Raw genomic sequence first — 22086 nt, 5'->3', positions numbered from 1 at the left:
ACTGGAACTAAACCAAAGACAAGCTGAGCAAAAGATATGGTCAGCAGCAATGGAGGGCAAATCTTCTGTTATAGTATAAAGGTTTTAGCTTTCACTCTGAAGCAAGTCAGAAGTTATACTGGAAGGTTTAAACAGAAGAGTAACACTCTCTAACCTAAAATATAACACAACCACTGTGTTGCTGTATAAAAACAGAATAAAGGCAGAGCCAAAATCAGAAAAAAAGACCAGTTAACAATACAAGTGAAAGATAATATAGTCAGGGAGCAGGGTGGTGACAGCGGTGGTGTGGTACAAAGTGTTTTATAGAATGTTTTCTGGTAAGATGGGTTTTGTAAAGACAATGCCAAAAGAATTTGCTGATAAATCAGATATGGCCATGAAATAAAGAGAACACAGAACTACACTAACAACACCGTTGGCCTGACAACTGGAATAGTGGAGTTACCACTAAACAAGATGGAGAAAAAAATTAAGAGATGCAGCATTTGCCGGGGGGGATGGGGGAAGGCAAAATATTATGAGGGTGTTTTTGGCAAAATTAAGTGTGAGATCCCATTAAATATAAAAACGGCCATTCGTATTCTTTTGAATATGATGGACAAGAGTTCAGAAAGGAAGACTACACAGAAATATGCATTTTAAAGTCATTGACATGGAGATGACACTTAAAATCATGAACATGGATGGGAATAATCAAGAGAATGAGGGTAGAGTGAAAAAAGAAGAGATCTAAGGACAGATACTCAGAAGATTTACTTACACAGCAAAAAGACTGAGAAAGGCCAAAAACGTAGAAAAAAAAAATCAACAAACTTTGGTGTTCTAACAAGCCAAGTACAGAAGTGTTTTAAAAAAGAAAATGACGGCCGGGTGCAGTGCTTGTAATCGCAGCACTGTGGTAGGCCAAGGCGGGCGGATCACCTGAATTCAGGAGTTCGAGACCAGCCTGGCCAACATGGTGAAACCCCGTCTCTACTAAAAATACAAAAATTAGCTGGGCGTGGTGGCAGGTGCCTGTAATCCCAGCTACTTGGAAGGCTAAGGCGAGATAATCGCTTGAGCCCAGGAGGTGGAGGTTGAAGTGAGCTGAGATCGTGCCACTGTACTCCAGGTTGGGCGCCAGAGCGAGATTCCATCTCAAAAAGAAAAGAAAAGAAAAAAAGAGAGGGGAGGGGAGAAGAGGGGAAAAGAGGATAAACTGTGTCAAGCATTTCATATAGGTGTAAAACAAAAATAAGGAATCTAAGAATTGACCATAACAATGGGGATTATTCTCTTTGACTTGTAAAAGTTTATTGGAGGAGTTCAAGAAAGAAAGAGAAGAGAGAAAATGTAGACAGCCAACAGTCAACCCTCTTATAAAGTTTTGCTGTAAAAAAAATAAGCAGGAGTAAAGAGTACTGCCTAAAATGGAATGTAAGATCAACGATTTCTTTCATCTTCTTTTTAAAATGAGAGAGATAATGACAAAGGTATATGATAATAAGAATGATCATATAAAGAGTGAAAATGTGATGGTACAGAAAGTGTAAAATTGCCAAAGCAATAAAATGAAATTGTCTAGAAGGAGTCGGTTACAATGCACACATAAAGGACTTGCTTTAGCTAGATACATGGATATTTCACCCACAGTAACAGAAGAAAATATAAAATATACATGCATAGATACAAGTTATGAATGTATGTGATAACAGGATATTATGAAACATCTCTTTCGATTTCCTCAATTTTTCAGTGAAGAACTATGGTCATGAGCTAAGAGAAAAGATGTGAAAAAAATGTTAAATGAAAGTGAAGGAAGTATAAAAGAGTTGGTCAGAAGAGTGGGCCAGGTAACATAACAGGAAAAATTTAATGATTGCAAGGCAAGAATAAGGGCACAAATCAGATTAGTGCTCATGAATTTAAAATGAGACCAGTATAAGTTTCTTTTTTTCATCAACCACATTCACCTGCTTAAAAATAGGAATGGAGAAGCAGTTATGTTGGATTTAACCAGTGTTGTGGTGTCAATAAGCAAATAAAGTTAAAGAGGTAAAGAAGTACAGGATGTTGTGGAGGGATTAATAACTATGACTGTAAATAAAATTTAAACTAAGCAAAGCAGGAAGAGTGGGCTATGAAAAGGTAATAGACTTCGGATGTTATCTATTTTAAACAAAAAGCCAAATAACTGAATACTGTAAAAGTACAAGACTATGTAAAAAGATGCATTACATAGAAGGGATCAATTATACAGTGGAAGTTGACTTCTAATTAGAAACAATAGAGGCAAGAAGAAAATAAAACAATTTTTAAAGTACTAAAAAAAAAAATACAGCAATTCTACATCAATGTAATATCCTTCAAACTTGGCAGTAGATGAAAATATTTTCAGAGAATAAAAAGCTCAGATAATTTGTCACAAGAAAATTGGCAATAGGCCAGGCACAGTGGCTCACGCCTGTAATCCCAACACTTTGGGAGGCTGAGGCGGATGGATCACAAGGTCAGGAGTTCAGGACCAGCCTGGCCAAAATGGTGAAACCCCGTCTCTACTAAAAATACAAAAATTAGCCAGGCATGCTGGCGGCCACCTGTAATCCCAGCTACTTGGGAGGCTGAGGCAGAGAGTTGCTTGAACCCAGGAGGTGGAGGTTACAGTGAGCCGAAATCGTGCCACTGCACTCCAGCCTGGGCGACAGAGCGAGACTCCATCTCCAAAAAAAAGAAAAAAGAAAAGAAAATTGGCAATACACAGAATCCTAAAGAAAGTTCTTCAAAATGAAGAAAAATGACAACAAAACTGAAATTTGTACCTACAAAAAAGAATGAAGAGTACTGAAAACACTAAGTAAATGTATGAGTGTAAAAGATTTTTTTTCTGTTCTTTATTTCTTTAAGAAAGGGTGTTTAACGCAACAATTAGCATAGCACTGTGGAGTAAATTATGCATGCAGATGTAAAATACATAATGAAAAAGAAAAAAGGATGGGGGCTAATTAAAATTATGCTATAGCAAGGTTCTTCATATTTCATATGAGGTGATAAAGTACTGCCCTCTAGGCATATGATGACAACTTAAAGAGGACACTAATTCCTAGAGCAACCACTAAAATAATAATGGCTATAGGAACAAGGAATAGCTAGAAAGTCATTAAAATAATAAAACAGAATACAGGAATACCTTGTTACAATTCCACTGTGCTTTACTATGACACTTCATACTGTGTTTTTTTAACAATCTGAAGTTTTCTAGCAACCCTGTGTCCAGAAACTCTTATCAGCATAATTTTTCCAACATGTGCCCATGTCATGTGCATAAGTCACATTTTAATAATTTTCAGGATATTTCAGACTTTTTCATTATTACTATATCTACTATGGTGATCAATGATCTTTGATATTATTGTTTTGGTGCACTACAAAACAATCCTCATTTAAGATGACAAAATTAATTGATAAATTGTTTTGTATATTCTGACTGCTCCACAACTGACCATTCCTCCATCTCTCTCCCTCTAGTAGGGCCTCTCTATTAACTGAGACACAACAACATTGAAGTTAGACCAATTAGTAACCCTACAATGAACTCTTAAGTGTTCAAGCAAAAGGAAGAGCCACATATCTTTCATTTTCAATCAAAAGCTAAAAATGACTAAGCTTAGCCAGGAAAATGTACCAAAAGCCAAGACAGACTGAAAGCTTGGTCTCTTGCACTAAACAATTATCCAATACGAGAATGCAAAAAATAAAAAAAAAAGGTTCTTCAGGGAAATTAAAAGTGCTGCTCCAGAACAGATGAATGATAAATGTGAAGAACACTTATGGGTGATATGGAGAAAGTATTAGTGGTAAAGGACAGAAAATCACACCAGACACAACATTCCCTTTGTCCAAAGCCTATTCCAGAGCAAGGACCGGAATAGCTTCAATTCTATAAAGGCTGACAGAGGTAAGGAAACTGCAGAAGAAGAGTTTGAAGCTAGCAGACATTGGAGGTTTAAGGAAAGAAGTTGTCTCCATAACACAGAAGTACAAGGTGAAGCAGCAAGTCCTGATGTAGAAGCTATATGGCAAGTCATCCAGATTTAGTCTAGATCACTGATAATGGTGGCTATACTAAACAGATTTTTCACTGTAGACAAAACAGCCTTATATGGAAAAAAGATGCCATCTACTACTTTCACAATTAGAGGGTAAAAGCCAGTGTCTGGCTACAAAGCCTCAAAAGACAGAATGAGTATCTTGTTAGAGGCTAGTAGTGACTCTAAGTTGAAGCCAATGCTCATTTACCATTCCAAAAATCCTAGGGCCCTTAGGAATTATGCTAAATCTACTCTACCTGTGCTCCAGAAATGGAACAAGAAAGCCTGAATAATAGCACGTCTGTTTACAACATGGTTTACTAAATATTTTAAGCACACTGTTGAGATGTACCATTTACAAAAAGATTCCTTTCAAAATATTACTGCTCACTGACAACACACCTGGTCGCCCCAGAGCTCTGATGAAGGATATCAATGTTGTTTTCATGCCTACTAAAACAATATCCATTCTGCAGCCCAAGGATCAAGGAGTAATTTCACCTCTCAAGTCTTACTATTTAGGAAATGCATTTTTTGTAAGGCTATGGATATTTGCTCTAGATAGTGATTCCTCTGATGGATCTGAACAAGGTAAACTGATAACCTTCTAGAAATGACTCATTATTCTAGATGCCATTATGAATATTCATGATTCATGGGATGAGGGCAAATATCAACATTCACAGAAGATTGGCAGTTGATTCCAATCTTCAGAGATGACTTTAAGGGGTTCAAGACTTCAGTGAAGGAAGTCATCACAGATGTGGTAGAAATGGCAAGAGAAGTAGAATTAGAAGTGGACCCTGAACAATATCAACAATGTAAACTGAAACAACAAAAGTCAAAATGTGGGAGGATTAAAGTTTAAAGTTCTTTACAATTTTCTTTCTTTCTTTGCAATCAAAGTTAAGTTGTCATCAGTTCAAAATAACTTGTTATAAATTTAAGGTATCTTTTGTAAGCTTCATGGTAATGACAATCCAAAAACCTGTTAATAGTTAAACTAAAAAGCAAGAAATTAAAACATACTACCAGAGAAAAATCTCTTAACCACAAAAGAAGACAGTAAGAAGGAAGCAAGAAGTTACAAAACAACTAGAAAATAGTTACCTCCTTACCTATCAGTAGTAACACTAAATGTAAGTGGACTAAATTCTCCAATTAAAAGACATAGAGCAGCTGAATGTAGGCCAGGTATATGGCTCACACTTGTAATCCCAGCACTTTGGGAGGTTGAGGTGGGAGGACTACTTGAGCCAGAAGTTTAAGACCAGCTGGGCAACATAGTAAGACCCTGTCTCTACAAAACAATAAAAAAATTAGCCAGGTATGCTGGCATATCCCTGTAGTCCCAACTACACGTGAAACTGAGTTGGGAGGATCACATGAGCCTGGTTGAGGTTGCAATGAGCTGTGATCATGCCACCACACTCCAGCCTAGCTGACAGAGTGAGACTCTCTTAAAAAAAAAAAAGAAAGAAAGAAAAGGAAGAAAGAAAAGAAAAAGAAAAAGAAAATTCACCTCGAGGAACTAGAAAAGCAATAACAAACCAAACCCCAAATTAAGATTTATAAAAAAATAAATGAAATTGAGACTAAGAAAACAATACAAAAGATTGAATTGAAAAGTGATCTTTTAAAGGGAGAAACAAAAGCAATAAATGTTTATGCTAGACTAAGAAAAAAAGAGGCACCAAAAAAAATACAATCAGAGATGAAAATGGATATACTACAACTGATACAACAGAAATATAAAGAATCATCAGAGACCATTATAAATGATTATGCTCCAACAAACTGGAAAACCTAGAAGAACTGAATAAATTCCTGACACATAAAATTACCAGCAATAAACCATAAAGAAATAGAAAATCTGAACAGTCCAGCAACGAGTAATAAGACTGAAGCAGTAATAAAAGTATCCCATCCAAGAAAAGCCCGAGACCTGATGGCTTCAGTGCTGCTAAATTCTACCAACTATTTTTAAAGGAACTAATATTGATTCTATTCAATGTTTCCAAAAATTAAAGAGGAAGGAAGAGTCTAGTCTTGTATTATTTACTGCATCTTATATATTTAGAATCCCAAAGGAGTTGCCGAAACCTCATTTTATAATTCATTCATAAAGCCACGTCAAGGAGTCTGAAAACAACAATAACAACAAAACAATGCACAGATTTCTACACAACTTAATTTCTGATTCTGCTACACTTTTAAGTTGAAACTTGTGTTTCCAACTCAATACGAATTTACAAACTTTCCAAACATAAGCAAAATACCTAAAATTCTTGGATTTTCTCCACTCCCATTCTTAATTAAAATAGTTTTGATGTTTGGCTATTACTTCTGCAACAAGTAATTTTCACAAGTTTGTAAGAATTTTAAGCTGTAGATCATCCATCAAATGCAGAGACTGGACAGATTTTTATCAATCCTCTATCTCTTCCCGGTCTGGAAGGAATGTATTATCTACCAGCTCTTTGCAATTTAATTGGGGCCAGGTGCTGGTAAAGGTCAGTGGAAAGTGAGCAGAAGGGATGAATTCCACCTCCATTATTACCAAAATCTGAATCCAGACACCAGGCTCTTTCTCTTCCCTTGAGATGTTAAAGCAACAAAATGGAAGCTACTCAAAGCGCTAAGTTATGGCTTCAAGGAGAACTACCTCACCTATCTCAGAATGCTTTATCAACAAGAAACACGTTTTCATGATTGTGGCTCCACCTCCAAATACCATCACACTAATATATCATCCTAACCATATCATTTGTGCAGAATGAGATAACAACTATTTAAAAGAAAACAACATCCAAGGAAAATGTGACCTATTATAGTCAATTAACTTTTTCTTAAGAACTTGAAGTGATAATCAGACTATAAATAAATACCAAGTTTTGTCTAATTAACACTACCTCCTAGCTATGTAGCCCTTTAGAGTTTCTTCTTAGGGTTTGTAAAAGTTCAAATAAAAAGAAAAAAAATTATCTTATATATGAAAACCAGAATTTAGAGGTAAGTGGATAACACCAAAAAGGCAACAAGGAAGCTGGTCAAATCCAAAGTTTCTGGTGATATATTTAAAAATTTGTCGTAAATCAACGTTATAACTTCAGTCTTCAGGCTCCGAAAAAAAATTCACTTTATCAATAGTAAGTTTATTTTGTGGATGAAGGAATTATTTTTGCAGCTTTATTAAAGTGTGTCTAATATACAATACACTGTACATATTTAACATTTTAGTTTCATAATTTAGGGGATTTTTATATACTCTTGACTATTTCCACAATCAAGACAATAAACATACATATCACCCCCCCCAAAAAAAAAAATTAAAGAGGAAGGAATACTTTGAAACTCAATCTACAAGCCTAGCATTACTCTAACACCAACACCAGACAAGGACACAACAAAAAAAGAAAACTACAAGCTCATCCCTGATGAACACAGATGTCAAGATCCTCAACAAAATACTAGTAAACTGGCCAGGCGCGGTGGCTCACACCTATAATCCCAGCACTTTGGGAGGCCGAGGTGGCAGATCACCAGAGGTCAGGAGTTCAAGACCAGCCTGGCCAACATGGTGAAACCTCATCTCTATTAAATATATAAAAATTAGCAGGGCACACTGGCAGGCACCTGTAATCCCAGTTACTCGGGAGGCTGAGGCAGGGGGAGAATTGCTTGAACCTGGGAGGTGGAGGTTACAGTGAGCTGAGACGGCGCCACTAAACTACAGAGCAAGACTCTGTCTCAAAAAAAAAAAAAACTAATAAACTTAATTCAACAACACATTAAAAAGATTATTCACCATGATTAAGTGGGATTCATCACAGAAATGCAAGAATGGTTAAAGATATGAAAATCGATAAGCATAATACATGTTAACAGAATGAAGCACAAAAAACATTATCATTTCAACAGATGTTGAAAGGGCATTCAATAAAATTCAACATGACTTCAAAATAAAATCTCTCAAAATATTAGGTATAGAAGGAAAATACCTCAACACAATTAAACGCCATATATGACAAACTCACAGTTAACATCATACTGAGTGGAGAAAAGCTAAAAGCTTTTCCTTTAAGAACCAGGAGAAAAAGGATGCCTACTCTTACAAATTTTATTCAACCTAGTACTAGAAGTCTTATCCAGAGTAATTAGGCAAGAGAGAAATAAAGAGTATCCAAATTGGAAAGGAAAAGGTCAATTTGTCCTTGTTTGCAGACCACATAAACACCTATTTAGAAAAACCTAAAGATTCCAAAAAATGTTGCAGAATACAAAATCAACATATAATACTCAGTATCATTTCCATTTGTCATTAGTAAACAATCTGAAAAATAAATCAAGAAACAAATCACATTTATAACAGCATCAAAAATATAAAATATTTATAAAAATTTATTTTTAAAATGTGAAAGACACATAAACACTAAAAATTACAAAACAATGCTGAGAGAAATTACAGAGGCTTCAATAAATGGAGAGATACCATGTTCCTAGATAAGAAGACAAAATGTTAAAATATCCATTCTTCCTAAATTCATTTATAGATTCAATGTAATCACAGTTAAAATTCTAATAGGTTTTTAATAAAAACTAAACCTTTGATAAATTTTATGTGAAAAATAGTCAAAACAATCCTAGATAAAAAGAACAAGTGTAAAAGACTCTTACTGTCCCATTTCAATATTACTATAAAGCTAAAGTAATCAGAAAGTATGATATTTGCATATGGGTACACAAAGAGAGCAACAGAAGAGTCCAGAATCAGAACCAAACATATTAGAGCAAACTGATATTTTAGTAAGGTGCCAAGGAAATTACTTTTATGAAAAAGTCTTTTCAACAAATGGTGCTAGAATATCTAGATGTCTGTATTTTAAAAATCAATCTAAACTGTCATATTCCACACACATAAAAAATGTGAGATAAATCATAGAACAAAACATAGAAGTAAAAATTATAAAACTTAGCATAGGCATATAACTTGGTAATCTTCAAATAAACAAGGATTTCCTAGAGAAGACCAAAAAAATACTTTAGCTGTGGAACACAAATTGGGAAATTATGTTTCATCGAAATTTTAAAACTGTCATCAAAATACATCACTGAACAAGAAAAAATACCAAGTCATAACCTACGGAATAATATCTGCAATACATATAGCTGATAAAGAACTTATATGTAGAATATACGAAGCATTCTTACATTATCAATTTAAAAAAGATAAACAGATGGGGAGAAAATGAGCACTTGAAAAAAAGATACAAAACAGGCCAATAATCACAGGAAAAGATGCTCAGTATCATTAGTAATAAAGAAACTGCAAGTAAACACAACAAAATACCAATTCACACATACTAGAGAAGTTAAAATTTAAGATTGACAATGCTAAATGTTAATCAGAATGTGGAAAGACCAGAACTATAAAATACTGCTACTGGAAAGGCAAAACTATAATACAATTCTGAAAGATAATTTACAATTCTGAAAGATAATTTGTTCATTTCATTCTTTTTTCTACTGTGGTCAAAAACAGAAAACATAAAATTTATCACCTTAAACATTTTAAGTTAACAGTGGTATAAACTATCAGAACATTGCTTTTAACAGTTCTCTGATCTTTTATCTTGAAAACTGAAACTCTAGGTCCACTGAACAAATCCTGTTTGTTCTCTCCTCCCAGATCCCAGCAACCAACATTTTACTTAGAGTTTGACTACTCAAAGAGAGATCATGCAGTATTTGTCTTTCTGTGATAAGCTTATTTCACTTAACACAGTATTCTCAAGGTTCATCATGTTGTAGGATACACAGGATTTCCTTTTTTTTGTAAGGCTGAATGATATTTTACTGTATGTATATACCACATTCTCTTTATGCATTCATCTGTTGATAGACACTTAAGGTTATTTCCACCTCGTGGCTACTGTGAATACTACAATCATGATTACACAAATTTCCCTTTAAGATCCTGTTTTCAATTCTTTTGGATAGAGACTTAGACGTGGGATTGTTAGATCATACGGTAACAATTTTGAGAAGAACCTCCAAACTGTCTTCCAAAGTGTCTGCACCATTTTACATTCCATCGATAGTGCGGAAGAGTTTCAATTTTTCCACATCCTCGCCAATACCTGTTATTTTTTTTTTTCTTTTAATAGTGACCAAATGGTTGTAAGATAATTCATTTACTATTATGGTTGTGATTTGCACTTCCATAATGATTAGGGATGTTGTGCATCTTTTCATATTACTGTTGGCCATCTGTATAACTTCTGTGGAGATATGTCATTACACTATTTTGCACATTTTTAAATACTTTTCTTTTTCCTGTTGTTGAGTAGTATGAGTTCTTTATATATGATGGATGTTAATCCCTAATCCAATATATGGCTTGCAAATATTTTCTCCCATTGTATAGGGCACCTTTCCACTCTGGTGATTATTCCTTTGTTGCTGGGCAGCTTTTTAGTCTGATATACTCTCACTCACTATTGTGTTATTTTTGTCTGAGCTTTTGGTATCATATCAAATAAATCATAGTCAAATCTAAGAAGCTTTTCCCTTACATATTCTTCTAGGAGTTTTGTCATTTCAGGTCTTTAATCCCTTTTGAGTTAATTTTTACATGCAGGGCAAGGTTAAGGGTCCAACTTCATCCTTTTGCATGGGGCTATCCTGTTTTCCCAATACCATTTGCTGAAGAGATTATTCTTTCCCATTTTGTAGCCTTGATACAAATCTATGCAGATTATTTGCATATGCATATGAGAACTTACTTCTTGGTTCTCTATTCTGTTCCACTAAGTCTACATTTCTATCTTTATGCCAGCACCATACAGTTAATTACTGTAGCTTTGTAATAGGTTTTGAAATCAGGAAGGGTGAAGTGCAAAGAAACATCATTGGGATTTTGGTAAGTATTGCACTGAATCTGTAAATTGCTCTGGGCAGTATGGCTGTCTTTACAATATTAGGTCACTTCATGAACATAGTATGTGTTTCCATTTGTGTCTTTTTTTTCTTTTTTTTTTTCTGTGATGGGGTCTTGCTCTGTTGCCTAGGCTGGAGTACAATGGCACAATCACAGCTCACTGCAGCTTTGATCTCCTGGGCTCACATGATCTTCCCACTTCAGCCTCTGGAGTAGCTGGGACCACAAGTATGCACCCCCATGCACAGATATTTTTATTCCTGACATTTTGTTGCACAGTACAATAGGGACTGCATTCTTGTTCATTAAGTAAAAATATGGCAGGGCAGGAGAGCACCCCTTTCACCCCACCCCTGCCACGAATGTCAGGCAGCCATCAGGTGATGGGTTTGGCAGTTATCACACATACAGTTATCACACACACACACACACACACACACACACAGTGTGATAACTGCAAAAATAATTCACAGCCCACACCAGGGAGAGGCAATTTCCTGATGGTCCACAGCTGTCACACTAAAGTAATCACTGGTCACAGGCACCAGGAAGTGGCAATTTCCCAAACAGATAAAAACACTTGAGGTTGGTAACTAGCTTCCAATAAAATCTCAGGAAACAGTCAACTGAGCTCGAGGATGTGCATTGAGAGACAAAATGACAGAATATGACCTTCTGGTGGAATGCCCCCAGAAAAGTGAAGAAAGTCTCAGATGGAAATGGGTACAACTTCCTAAACATACTGCGTGTGCTCACTTCCCAAGTGTAAGGAGGGCACCGTGCATGCGGGCAGCCCACCCAAAGGGAAGAATTATGGGAAAAGGGATGCAAGATGCCAGAAGTGGACCAGTACATAAAATCATAGGATCAAGGTTAAACAGGGCACTTGACCTCCAAAGTGCCCACTTGGGTCTCTTCCAGTGTACTTTCCTTTCTTTCCTGCTCTAAAGCTTTTTAATAAACTTCCACTCCTGCTCTGAAACGTAACCTCAGTCTCTTTTTCTGCCTTACGCCTCTCAGTCAAATTCTTTCTTGAGGAGTAAAGAAGTGAGGTTTCTGCAGAACCATCAGTAATTCAGCTATTTGCTGCCCCCAACAGTTTGAAATATTTTTAGAATATAGGTTAAGCCCACTCCAAAATGTTTTTACTATATACGTAATTACAGTTAATGCAGTTAATACATGCTCAGGAACAGAAAACTGAACACTAAAAAATATATGTATAGAGACAGAGGGGAATAAAAATAATTCCCAATCCCATGAGTGAGAGATAACCATAACATTCTGTTCAACTTGCTTCCATTTTTGGACCAGAGTTAATAATTATATCCTGATTACTTAAGTTTAGTATACAGTATCCATTTTCTGTACTACTAAACAAATTTTATTATTATTTATCCTGAATTTTAACTTAAATGTTTATAAATTTTGCATGTAAGTTTCTACCGCTTAAAAACATACTATTTTATTACATAATCCATACTCATTGCAAGTGAAATGAAATACATAAAAAAGAAAAATTACCTTTCTATTAACATTTCAGTGTATATCCTATGAGAATTAGTCATTAATAAGTATATTTTTCTAAAGAATGAGATATTTATCTAACATATATGCTAATTTTAGTTATCTTTTTCATGCAAAAGATATGAACAATTTTTCAAGTTCATAAAGATAGACTATCATGACTTTAAATGGGTATACAGTATTCAATTGTATCAATGTGTTATTATATATTAACTAATCCCCTATTTGGGACATTTAAGTTGCTTTCCATTTTTTGCTACTATAACCAATGCTGCTATGAATGGTCTTAAATATACATTATTGGAGGAGGCCGAGCAAGGTGGCCAAGTAGAGCCCTCCAGCGATCATCCTCCCCACAGGAACACCATATTAAACTGTCCATGCACCTTCACAGGAACCATAAAATTAGGTGAGTGATCACAGTACCTGGTTTGAGCATAATATCAAGGAAAGTGGCATTCAAAAGGGTAGGAAAGACAGTCTCGCATTGCCTCCACCACCCTCCCCTCAACCCCGGACAGCACAGCACAGAAAGAGAATCTGTGGGCTTGTGGGAGGAAGAGTGAAGTGAGTATAGAACTCTGCTTTAAAACTGAGAAGTGCTCTGTCACAGCACAGGACAGAATTCCACTAGCACCCAGGGAAGGAGCATTTAGACCAGCCCTGAACCAGAGCAGAATTCTTCAGCTCAGGGGGAATAACTCGAATCCAGGTGGCTTCACTATGGGCTGACTGAAGTGGCCTGGAGCACTAAATAAATATGAGTGGCAGTCAGGCCACAAGCACTGCAGTCCTAGGGGAAGCCCTGGTGCTACATACACTCTTCTCAGCGGTCAGCAGACTTCGGGTATGACCCAGTGTAACACCAGCTATGGTGGCCAACAGAGTGTCTGTGTCATCCCTCCACCACTTCCAGGCAGTGTAACTCCAGCAAAGACTCCTTCCACTCAGAGGAAGGAAAGGGAGGAATACGGAGGGCTGTGTCTTAAAACTTAGGTACCAGCTCAGCTGCAGTAAAACCAAAAACCAGGCAGATTCCGAAACCCAAGAATATACATCTTTCCTCCTGGACAGCATTTCTAGACCCACCCTTGGCCAGAAGGGAAGCTGTTGCCCTGATGAGATAGACCCAGTCCCTAGCAGAATTCACAATCTGCTGACTAAAGTGGTCCTGGGCCATGAATAAATATCAGCAGCAGCCAGGCAGCAGTGGCCACAGGCCTTAGGCAAGCCCCAGTACTGTGCTGCTCTGCGAGGCTTGAGGTGCAACTCTGCACAGTGCCAGCCATGGTGACCATGACAGTGTCCATGTCACTGTTTCCCCAACTCCAGGGAGCATTACACAGAAAGAGACCCTTTGTAATTAAGAGAAAGAGAGGGAAGAGCATGAAAGACTTCGTCTGGTAACCTAGGGAATTCTCCTTTATCTTACTGAAGTGCATCATGGCAGTGTATTTAGGACTCTCCAAGAGTCACAGTATTCCTGGGCTTAGGGATCCCACTAGTGCTGAAATAGCATAGTGACCATAGGCTTAGGTTACAACATTCAATCCCTTTTGACTTCATGAAAAGCCCTCTCAACAACGATGGTACAAATAAGCCCAGATTGAGAAGATTAAAATAAATAATTAACTCTTCAATGTCCAGACATTAATGAACATCTACAAGCACCAAGAACATCCAGGAAAACATCACCTCAAGAAACTAAATAAGGCACCACTGACCACTCTGGAAGTGAAGGAAATATGTGACCTTTCAGACATGAAATACAAAAGAGCTGTTGTGAGGAAGCTCAAAGAATTTCAAGATAACACAGAGAAGGAATTCAGAATTCTATTGAGAAATTTAACAGAAGCTGAAATAATAAACAAACTCTAGAACTGAAAAATTCAACTGATAAACTGAAAAATTCATCAGAGTATCTTAACAGCAGAATTGGTCCAGCAGAAGGAAGAACCGAGCTAAGACAGGCTATACAAAAATATATACAGAAAAAAAGAATCTGAAAAAAAATGAAGCATACCCACAAGATCTAGAAAACAGTGCCATAAGGGCTAATCTACGATTTATTGGCCTTAAAGAGGATGTAAAGAAAGAGACTGGGTAAAAAGTTTATTCAAAGAAATAATAACAAAGAACTTTTCAAACCCAGAAAAAAACATGAATACCCAGGTACAAGAAGGTCGAAAAACACCAAGAAAATTCAATCCAAATAAGATGACCAAAGGCATGTAAATCAAACTCTCAAAAGTCAAGGATAAATAAAGAGTCCTAAAAGCTGCAAAAAGAAGGAAAAGAAGGAGAAGGAGGAGAAGGGGGAGGGGAAAGGGAAGAAAGGGAAGGAGGAAAAGGAAGAAGAGGAGGAGGAGCAGCAGCAGCAGCAAATAACACAAAGGAGCTCTCATACAACTGGCAGCACACATCTGAGCAGAAACCTTACAGGCCAGGAGGGAGTGGGATCATTCATACATTCAAAGTGCTGAAGGAAAAAAAAATGTCTTCCAACCTAAAATATCATATCCTGCAAATTTATCTGTCAACTCTGAAGGAGAAATAAAGTATTGGCCAGACAAACAAAAGCTAAGGGATTTCATCGATACCAGATGAGTCTTACTAGAAATCCTAAAGGGAGTTTTTCAATCTGAAAGAAAAGCATGTTAATGAGCAATAAGAAATCATCTGAAAGTATAAAACTCATTGATACTAAGTACACAGACAACTACAGAATAATACTGCAACTGTGGTGTACAATCCACTCATATCTTTAGTGAGAGGACTAAAACACAAGTCAACAAAAAATAACTGACAAACAAATTTAGTAAAGCTTCAAGATACAAAACGAACATACAAAAATCAACAGTGTTTCTATTTGAATAATCTGAAAAAGAAAACAAGAAAAGTAATCCCATATAATCACAAATAAAATAAAATACATAAGAATAAACTTAACCAAAGAAGTAAAAGATGTCTACAAGGAAAACTGTAAAACACTGATAAAATAAATTGAAGAAGACACAAAAAAAATGAAAAGATGCTCCATGTTCATGGATTGGAAGAATCAATATTGCTAAAATGTCCATAGTACAAAAAGCAATCTGCAAATTCAAAGCAACCCATATCAAAATACCAATAACTTTCTTCACAGAAATAGAAAAAATAATCCCAAAATGCATTAATATATGGAACCACAAAAGACCCAGAACAGCCAAAGCAATCCTAAGCAGAAAAGAACAAAGCTGAAGACATCACATTACTTGACTTCAAATTATACTACACAGCTACAGTAACCAAAACAGCAGGGTACTGGCATAAAAACAGACACATAAACCAATGGAACAGAATAAAGAACACAGAAATAAACCCACACATTCACAGTAAATTCACTTTTTACAAATGTGCCAAAAATACGCATTGGGGAAAAAAACAGTCACTTTAATAAATGGTGCCAAGATAACTGGATATCCATACACAGAGGAATGAAACTAGACCCCTATCTCTCAGCATATAGAAAAACCAATTTAAAATGGATTAAAGACTTCAATCTAAGATGTGAAGCTATAAAACTACTAGAAGAAAACAGTGGGGAAACAATCCATGACATTGGTCTGGGCAAAGATTTCTTACATAAGACCTCAAAAGCATAGGGAACCAAAGCAAAAATGTACAAATGGGATCACATCAAGCTAAAAGGCTTCTGCACAGCAAAGGGAATGATCAACAAAGGGAAGAGACAATCCACAGAATAGGAGAAAATATTTGCAAGCTACCCATTTGACAAAGAAATAATAACCAGAATATATAAGGAACTCAACTCAATAGGAAAAAAAAAAAGAATCCCATTAAAAATGGGCAAAAGATCTGAATAGACATTTCTCAAAAGGCAACATATAAATGGAAAACAGGTTATTAAAAAATGCTTAACAGCACTTATCATCATAGAAATACAAACTACAATGAGACACTATTTCACTCCAGTTAAAATGGCTTTTATCCAAAAGAAAGGCAATAACAAATGCTGGCAAGTATGTAAAGAAATGGATAAAGAAAACATGGTACATACACAAAATAGAATATTATTCAGCCATTAAAAAAAGAATGAAATATTGACTGGGGGACATTATGTTAAGTCAAATTAACCATGCACAGCAGGCCAAATATGTGGGAACTAAAAACAAAACAAAACAAAGACTGAACTCATGGAGATACAGTGTCAAATAATGTTTCTTTACCAGAGGCTGCGAAGGGAAATAAAGAACGAATGGCTAATGGGTATAAAACACAGACAGAAAGAGTAAGATCTACCATTCAGTAGCACAACAGGGTGGCTACAGTTAACAATAATTTATTGTATATTTCAAAATAACCATAGGAGTGGAATTGGAATGTTCCTAATGCAAAGAAGTGATAAATGCTGGATATGATGGATACCCCAATTATCCTGATTTGAACATTATACATTGTACGCTTATATCAAAATATCACATGTACTCCATAAATATGTACAACTCTTACATATCCGTAATTTTTAAAAATTAAAAACTTGTTAAAATTTTTAAATATAGATTGTCACAAATTTGATTATCACTTTAGAATAACTTCTTAGGAGTTGAGTTCCTAGCCAAAGGAGACTCATTTTTTTATAGTTTTAATTGTGCAGATATGTGTATTTTCAAAGCTTTTATAGTGCCTAATGCAAAGTCTAAAAAAGTTCACAAAGGAAAAGAAGAATCAAGTTCCATGGTCTCCAGGAAAGGCTCCAGAAATAAACAATTAATAACAACTTTTGTCTGCAGGTACTACAATCTGGTGGAAGGGTAAACCTTTGCAACAACAATAATAAAACAACGGCAGCCAGGCACAATGGCTCACACCTGTAATCCCAGCACTTCGGGAGGCTGAGGCAGGCGGATCGCTTGAGCTCAGGAGCTCATGACTCGCCAGGGCTACATAGCAAAACCATGTCTCTACCAAAAGTACAAAAAATTAGCGGGGTGTGGTGGTGCATGCCTGTGTCCCAGCTACTTGGGAGGCTGAAGCGGGAGGATCACTTGAGGCAGGGAGACAGAGGCTGCAGTGAGCCAAGATTGTCACTGCACTCTAGCTTGGATGAAAAGAGTGAGATCCCATCTCAAAAATAAATAAATAAAAATAAAGTAAAAAAAAATAAATAAAACAATGGCAAGTCTGACAATGCCTAAGGGAAATCAAAGAACAATCACGTAATTCTTTCTTAAGAAAGCTACACTGAGTTAAAGGAAGACAAATGTAGAGTAGAAATCCCAGATTTAAGAATATAAATCGAAGATCTAGAAGTAGGTATCAAAGTATTCCCAGAAGGTGGTCCATTTACAATTCTTCCTTGACCATGAGTTTATTAAGGAAAAGTATACATTATAAAGAAAAAAAAATAGGGCTTGTGAACTTAGTAATAACTAAGTCTTTGATATGACTGACAGGAGAAAACTATTGAGTTAACTACTACAGACATTAGGCAACTTACAGAAGCATCTAGAATACAGATCTTCTGGTTCTCATTCTACTATTCTGTCCTCCATATTTTCCCCATTATACAGTATAAAATGTGAGTTACATGTAAAGTAGTTCAAATCCCAAGTTGTATTTAAAAATCAAATAGTAGCCATTAAAAATACTCATCATCTACAGACACAGGTAGTAAAATATTCTATTTTTTTAAAGAAATAGTAGTAGCACCATAACCGCAAGGAAGATAATCAACAAAATTCTTAAAGAGAATTTGGTCAACACATTCAAAATATAAGCAAATAAAAATATTGGAAACACAGAGATTACTTCAGAAACACTTTACTTAATTTCTTTAATAAATTACTGCTTAAACACCCTATCTCCCAACTGTATTTTTACATTTAAAAAATTATTTCTAAAACAGAGTTGTAATTTTAAAAGGCACCTACCATCCATATGACATACTGATTAATATAATCAGGATCACTGAGTTGATTTATTAATGGAAGAAGAATTCCTCGTGCAAGGATTTCCTGAAAAAAAAGTAAAAAACAAAAACAAATTTAATCTATTTCTGAAATCAACAGCATAATGTAAATATTCTAACACAATGCTGTTACGTAAGAAAAGTATGATATACATGTAAGTAAAACTTGATAAGCAACACAGTCTTATAAAAAGATGAACTACTATGCCTCAGTTTAGATAAATGAGATAAAGTTACCTATATCAACTTGGACACATCTCCACAGTAACAACTGTGGAGTGAAATAAAGCAAGATGGTACCTCTAGCATGTTAGCATTGATGTCAACTTTAAAAAGACAAAATATAAGACTAACAGTGTTTATGGATTCATTTATCTTTATTAAAACTATAGAAACATAAAAGAAAAGGAAAGGATACACACTGATTTTAGAACTGCTACCAAGAGAGGAAACGGCAACTATAGTACATTATCAACACTGGTTACATCTAGGTGGTTGGTACATAAATGTCTACTGTATTATTCTCTATGCTTCTCTGTGTTTGAATAGTTTCCTAATAAACATTTTGAAAATAATAGATATGTTAATCGACTCAACATTCTCTAAAATCTACCTTCCCATTCTTTGCAGTTGTTTATGCTCCTGTGCATTAATATTCTGCCCTTCCTTTAAAAACTGACTGCAGAATTAATTACCCTATTAAATAAATCTTGATCACTCCAACAGAAATATGCTTGAAATACTCATGCCCTGTATCTATAGCCTTTAACACTTGATATTTTCTCTGTAATTATGTCTTATATTTTTCTAATAGAGGCAACTATCTAGGAACACTCTACATGAGTGGAATTGGTCAACTTATCTATTGAATTATTTATTCTCAAAAATATTTACCTTCCTCATCCCATCTTCTCAAGGTCATTGTTTTAAACATGGCAGGCATTTGATAAATGAATAGAAAAAAAACTAAGAGTTTAGTACTGATTCTATAAATACAATGATTTCACCTGGTATTACCCTTTAGTGCCAGTAATATATAAATTTATGAAACCTAATTTCTTAAGAATATTGAGGGAGGTTAAATAACAAGCTTAACAGGATGTATAATTTTTCTAAGTAAAGGATCACAGAAGGTGGTCTTTATTTTTAGTAAACTGTACAAGTCTCTTTTGTAAGCTGTATAAGTCTCTGCCAACTATTACCCCCATGATGAATCAGTATTTCCAAAAAGCACTAATGGAGGCGCCAGTAATTTTTCTGAAATGTCTTTGGAGACACTACAGTCTGAAATGACAAAAAATAGCTTCTTTCAAGGTTAGTTTTAGTCTCCTACTTCTTTAAAATTGTATTTACGTATGTAATTCCTTCCTTCAAATTATGTCTCTGGCCACATGTTCAAATTTTAAAATGTACTTTCTTAGGAGAAAATTCACACACACACAAACACACACACACACACACTTTTTCCAATGTTTCTTTTCAAAAGGAGAAAAAAACACCTGGGGAAAATTTTTGATTAAATTTTGTGTTTCTTATTAGTTGGTGCAATGAGTCGATTTGTATTAGAAAACTTCTAATCTGTCACATTAAAGGGTTTGGTTAGTCAAGGGCTAATCATGACTCAAGGTCCTAGTGAGAGCTCTAAATATTCCAAGCAAGTAGCCACTTTCACATAATTCCTACTTTAAGATCCCAAATTTTTAGAAGACAGCAATGTTTGTCAAACATGTTTGACAGCAATGTTTGTCAAACATGATTCAATACATTGAATCATGTATTCAAAGATACAAAATCATTGAAGCCATATCTTTAAAGGAATAAAACATAGTAATGGCAAGAAAGTAGAGGCAATTAAATAGCAATTATCTCAAATACTGTGACTTACACAATCTATACAAAGTATCCGTACAAAGAAAATTAAAACTCTTTCATCTGTTATTTAATCTAAACAAAACTATCCTGTGAGAAATTTTAGAATTACTGACAAAAGAAAACAAAGAAAGAGCTAAAGGAAAAAAAACTGACTTGCTGAATGCATGGTCTGCAATTATCCTCACTCAATTAGATTCAACCAAAAAGTAATAAAATACTGGCCTAAAAGAGAAATTTATTTAAAAAAAAATGTGCTCATTAAAATCCTACTTATTTTAAGTAACTTCCTGTAACAAGGCAGATTTTCACTCATGGCTCTTAGGAGTCAACTTAATCTTCAAGAAGCTGCAGTAGCATATGTACCACAGCCATCAAGAGGGTAAATGGGTTTCCTTTTGCATTAAAACTGATTGTCTGAGCATCTGCTATGTGCCAGGTATTATGTTAAGCACTAAGTATATATTTATGATAAATACAGATATAATCTCTGTCCTCATTAGAGTTACAATTCATTTGGGAGAAAGAGGTATCAAATTAACAACCAAATTACCATCTTAAAATATGGTAAATGCTATGAAGGAAAACAATTGGATACTATCCATAATAACAGGGAATTATGAGGGAGATTTAGATTGGGTGGTCAGGGAGGGCATCTCTAAGGAAGTGACATGAAGTGAGATATGAAGAATGAATACAATTTAGCTGACAGAAGAAGAGGAATCGGGTTTTTTTTTTTTTTTTGAGAGGGAGTCTGGCTCTGTCGCCCAGACTGGAGTGCAGTGGCGCGATCTCAGCTCACTGTAAGCTCCGCCTCCCAGGTTCATGCCATTCTCCTGCCTCAGCCTCCCGAGTAGCTGGGACTACAGGTGCCCGCCACCATGCCCAGCTAATTTTTTGTATTTTTAGTAGAGACAGCGTTTCACCAAGTTAGCCAGGATGGTTTCGATCTCCTGGCCTCGTGATCCACCCACCTCGGCCTCCCAAAGTGCTGGGATCACAGGCGTGAGCCATCGCGCCTGGCCGAGGAAATCATTCTTAACAGAGAAAAAAAGGACATTAGAGAGGCAGGAAGGAAAATGGCACTTGTGGGGGAAAATGCCAGTGTGGCTGGAGTATAGTGACCACTAACAAAGACTATCCTTGACCAAACTTAGGCTCCTCTGAATCCTCCACCCATTTACGCCTTAACCTTTGAGTTTCCATGTCTGTTCATCTTTTCATTGCAGTTTTAGCAAGAATTCTATCAAGTGGGTTTAGCCAGACCTCCCTCACCTTAAATTCCTCAGTTCCCACCCTTTGTATCTGAACATCCCATCCTGCTTTCAACAAGAATCCTATTAAGTCTGTTTAACCAGAATTCCCACTACATCTGATGTTTCCTTTTAGTAATTTTCCATCCACTGATCCCCAGCCTGCTCCTTGGCTATAAATCCCAACTTGTTCTTTTTTATTCAGAATTGAGTTTGGTCCTATACCGAGGTCACTTTTCCCCTACTGCAACAGTTGCTGGATAAGGTCTGTTTTTTACTACACTTACTGTCCAGTTCTGGTTTTCCTTCACATTGCTTGGCATGAAGGCTAGAGAGGTACATAAGGCCACACACTACATGCGAACCTATAAGCCTCTTGAAGGACTTGAGATCTGAAAAATTTACTAGATGATCATACCACTTATTAGGATGGAGAGAAGATTAAAAGGCACACAG

The 22086-nt window shown here is 35.8% G+C and overlaps 1 protein-coding gene across 8 annotated transcripts in view; it reads right to left on the bottom strand.

Annotated features, from left to right (window-relative positions):
* Nucleotides 1-22086, bottom strand: part of SNX13 (sorting nexin 13) — a 159561-nt gene that overhangs the window by 68923 nt on the left and 68552 nt on the right. For all 8 annotated transcript variants that reach the window (XM_054559055.1, XM_054559053.2, XM_054559054.2 and 5 more), the window contains 1 exon segment: nucleotides 18471-18554. In XM_054559055.1, coding sequence (XP_054415030.1) covers nucleotides 18471-18554 — 84 coding nt within the window.

This window comes from Pongo abelii, chromosome 6 (genome assembly GCF_028885655.2).
Source record: "Pongo abelii isolate AG06213 chromosome 6, NHGRI_mPonAbe1-v2.0_pri, whole genome shotgun sequence".
NCBI classification, from domain to species: Eukaryota; Metazoa; Chordata; class Mammalia; order Primates; family Hominidae; genus Pongo; species Pongo abelii.
Note: the sequence above shows the minus strand (reverse complement) of the source record. Positions and strands in the feature narration are given on the sequence as shown.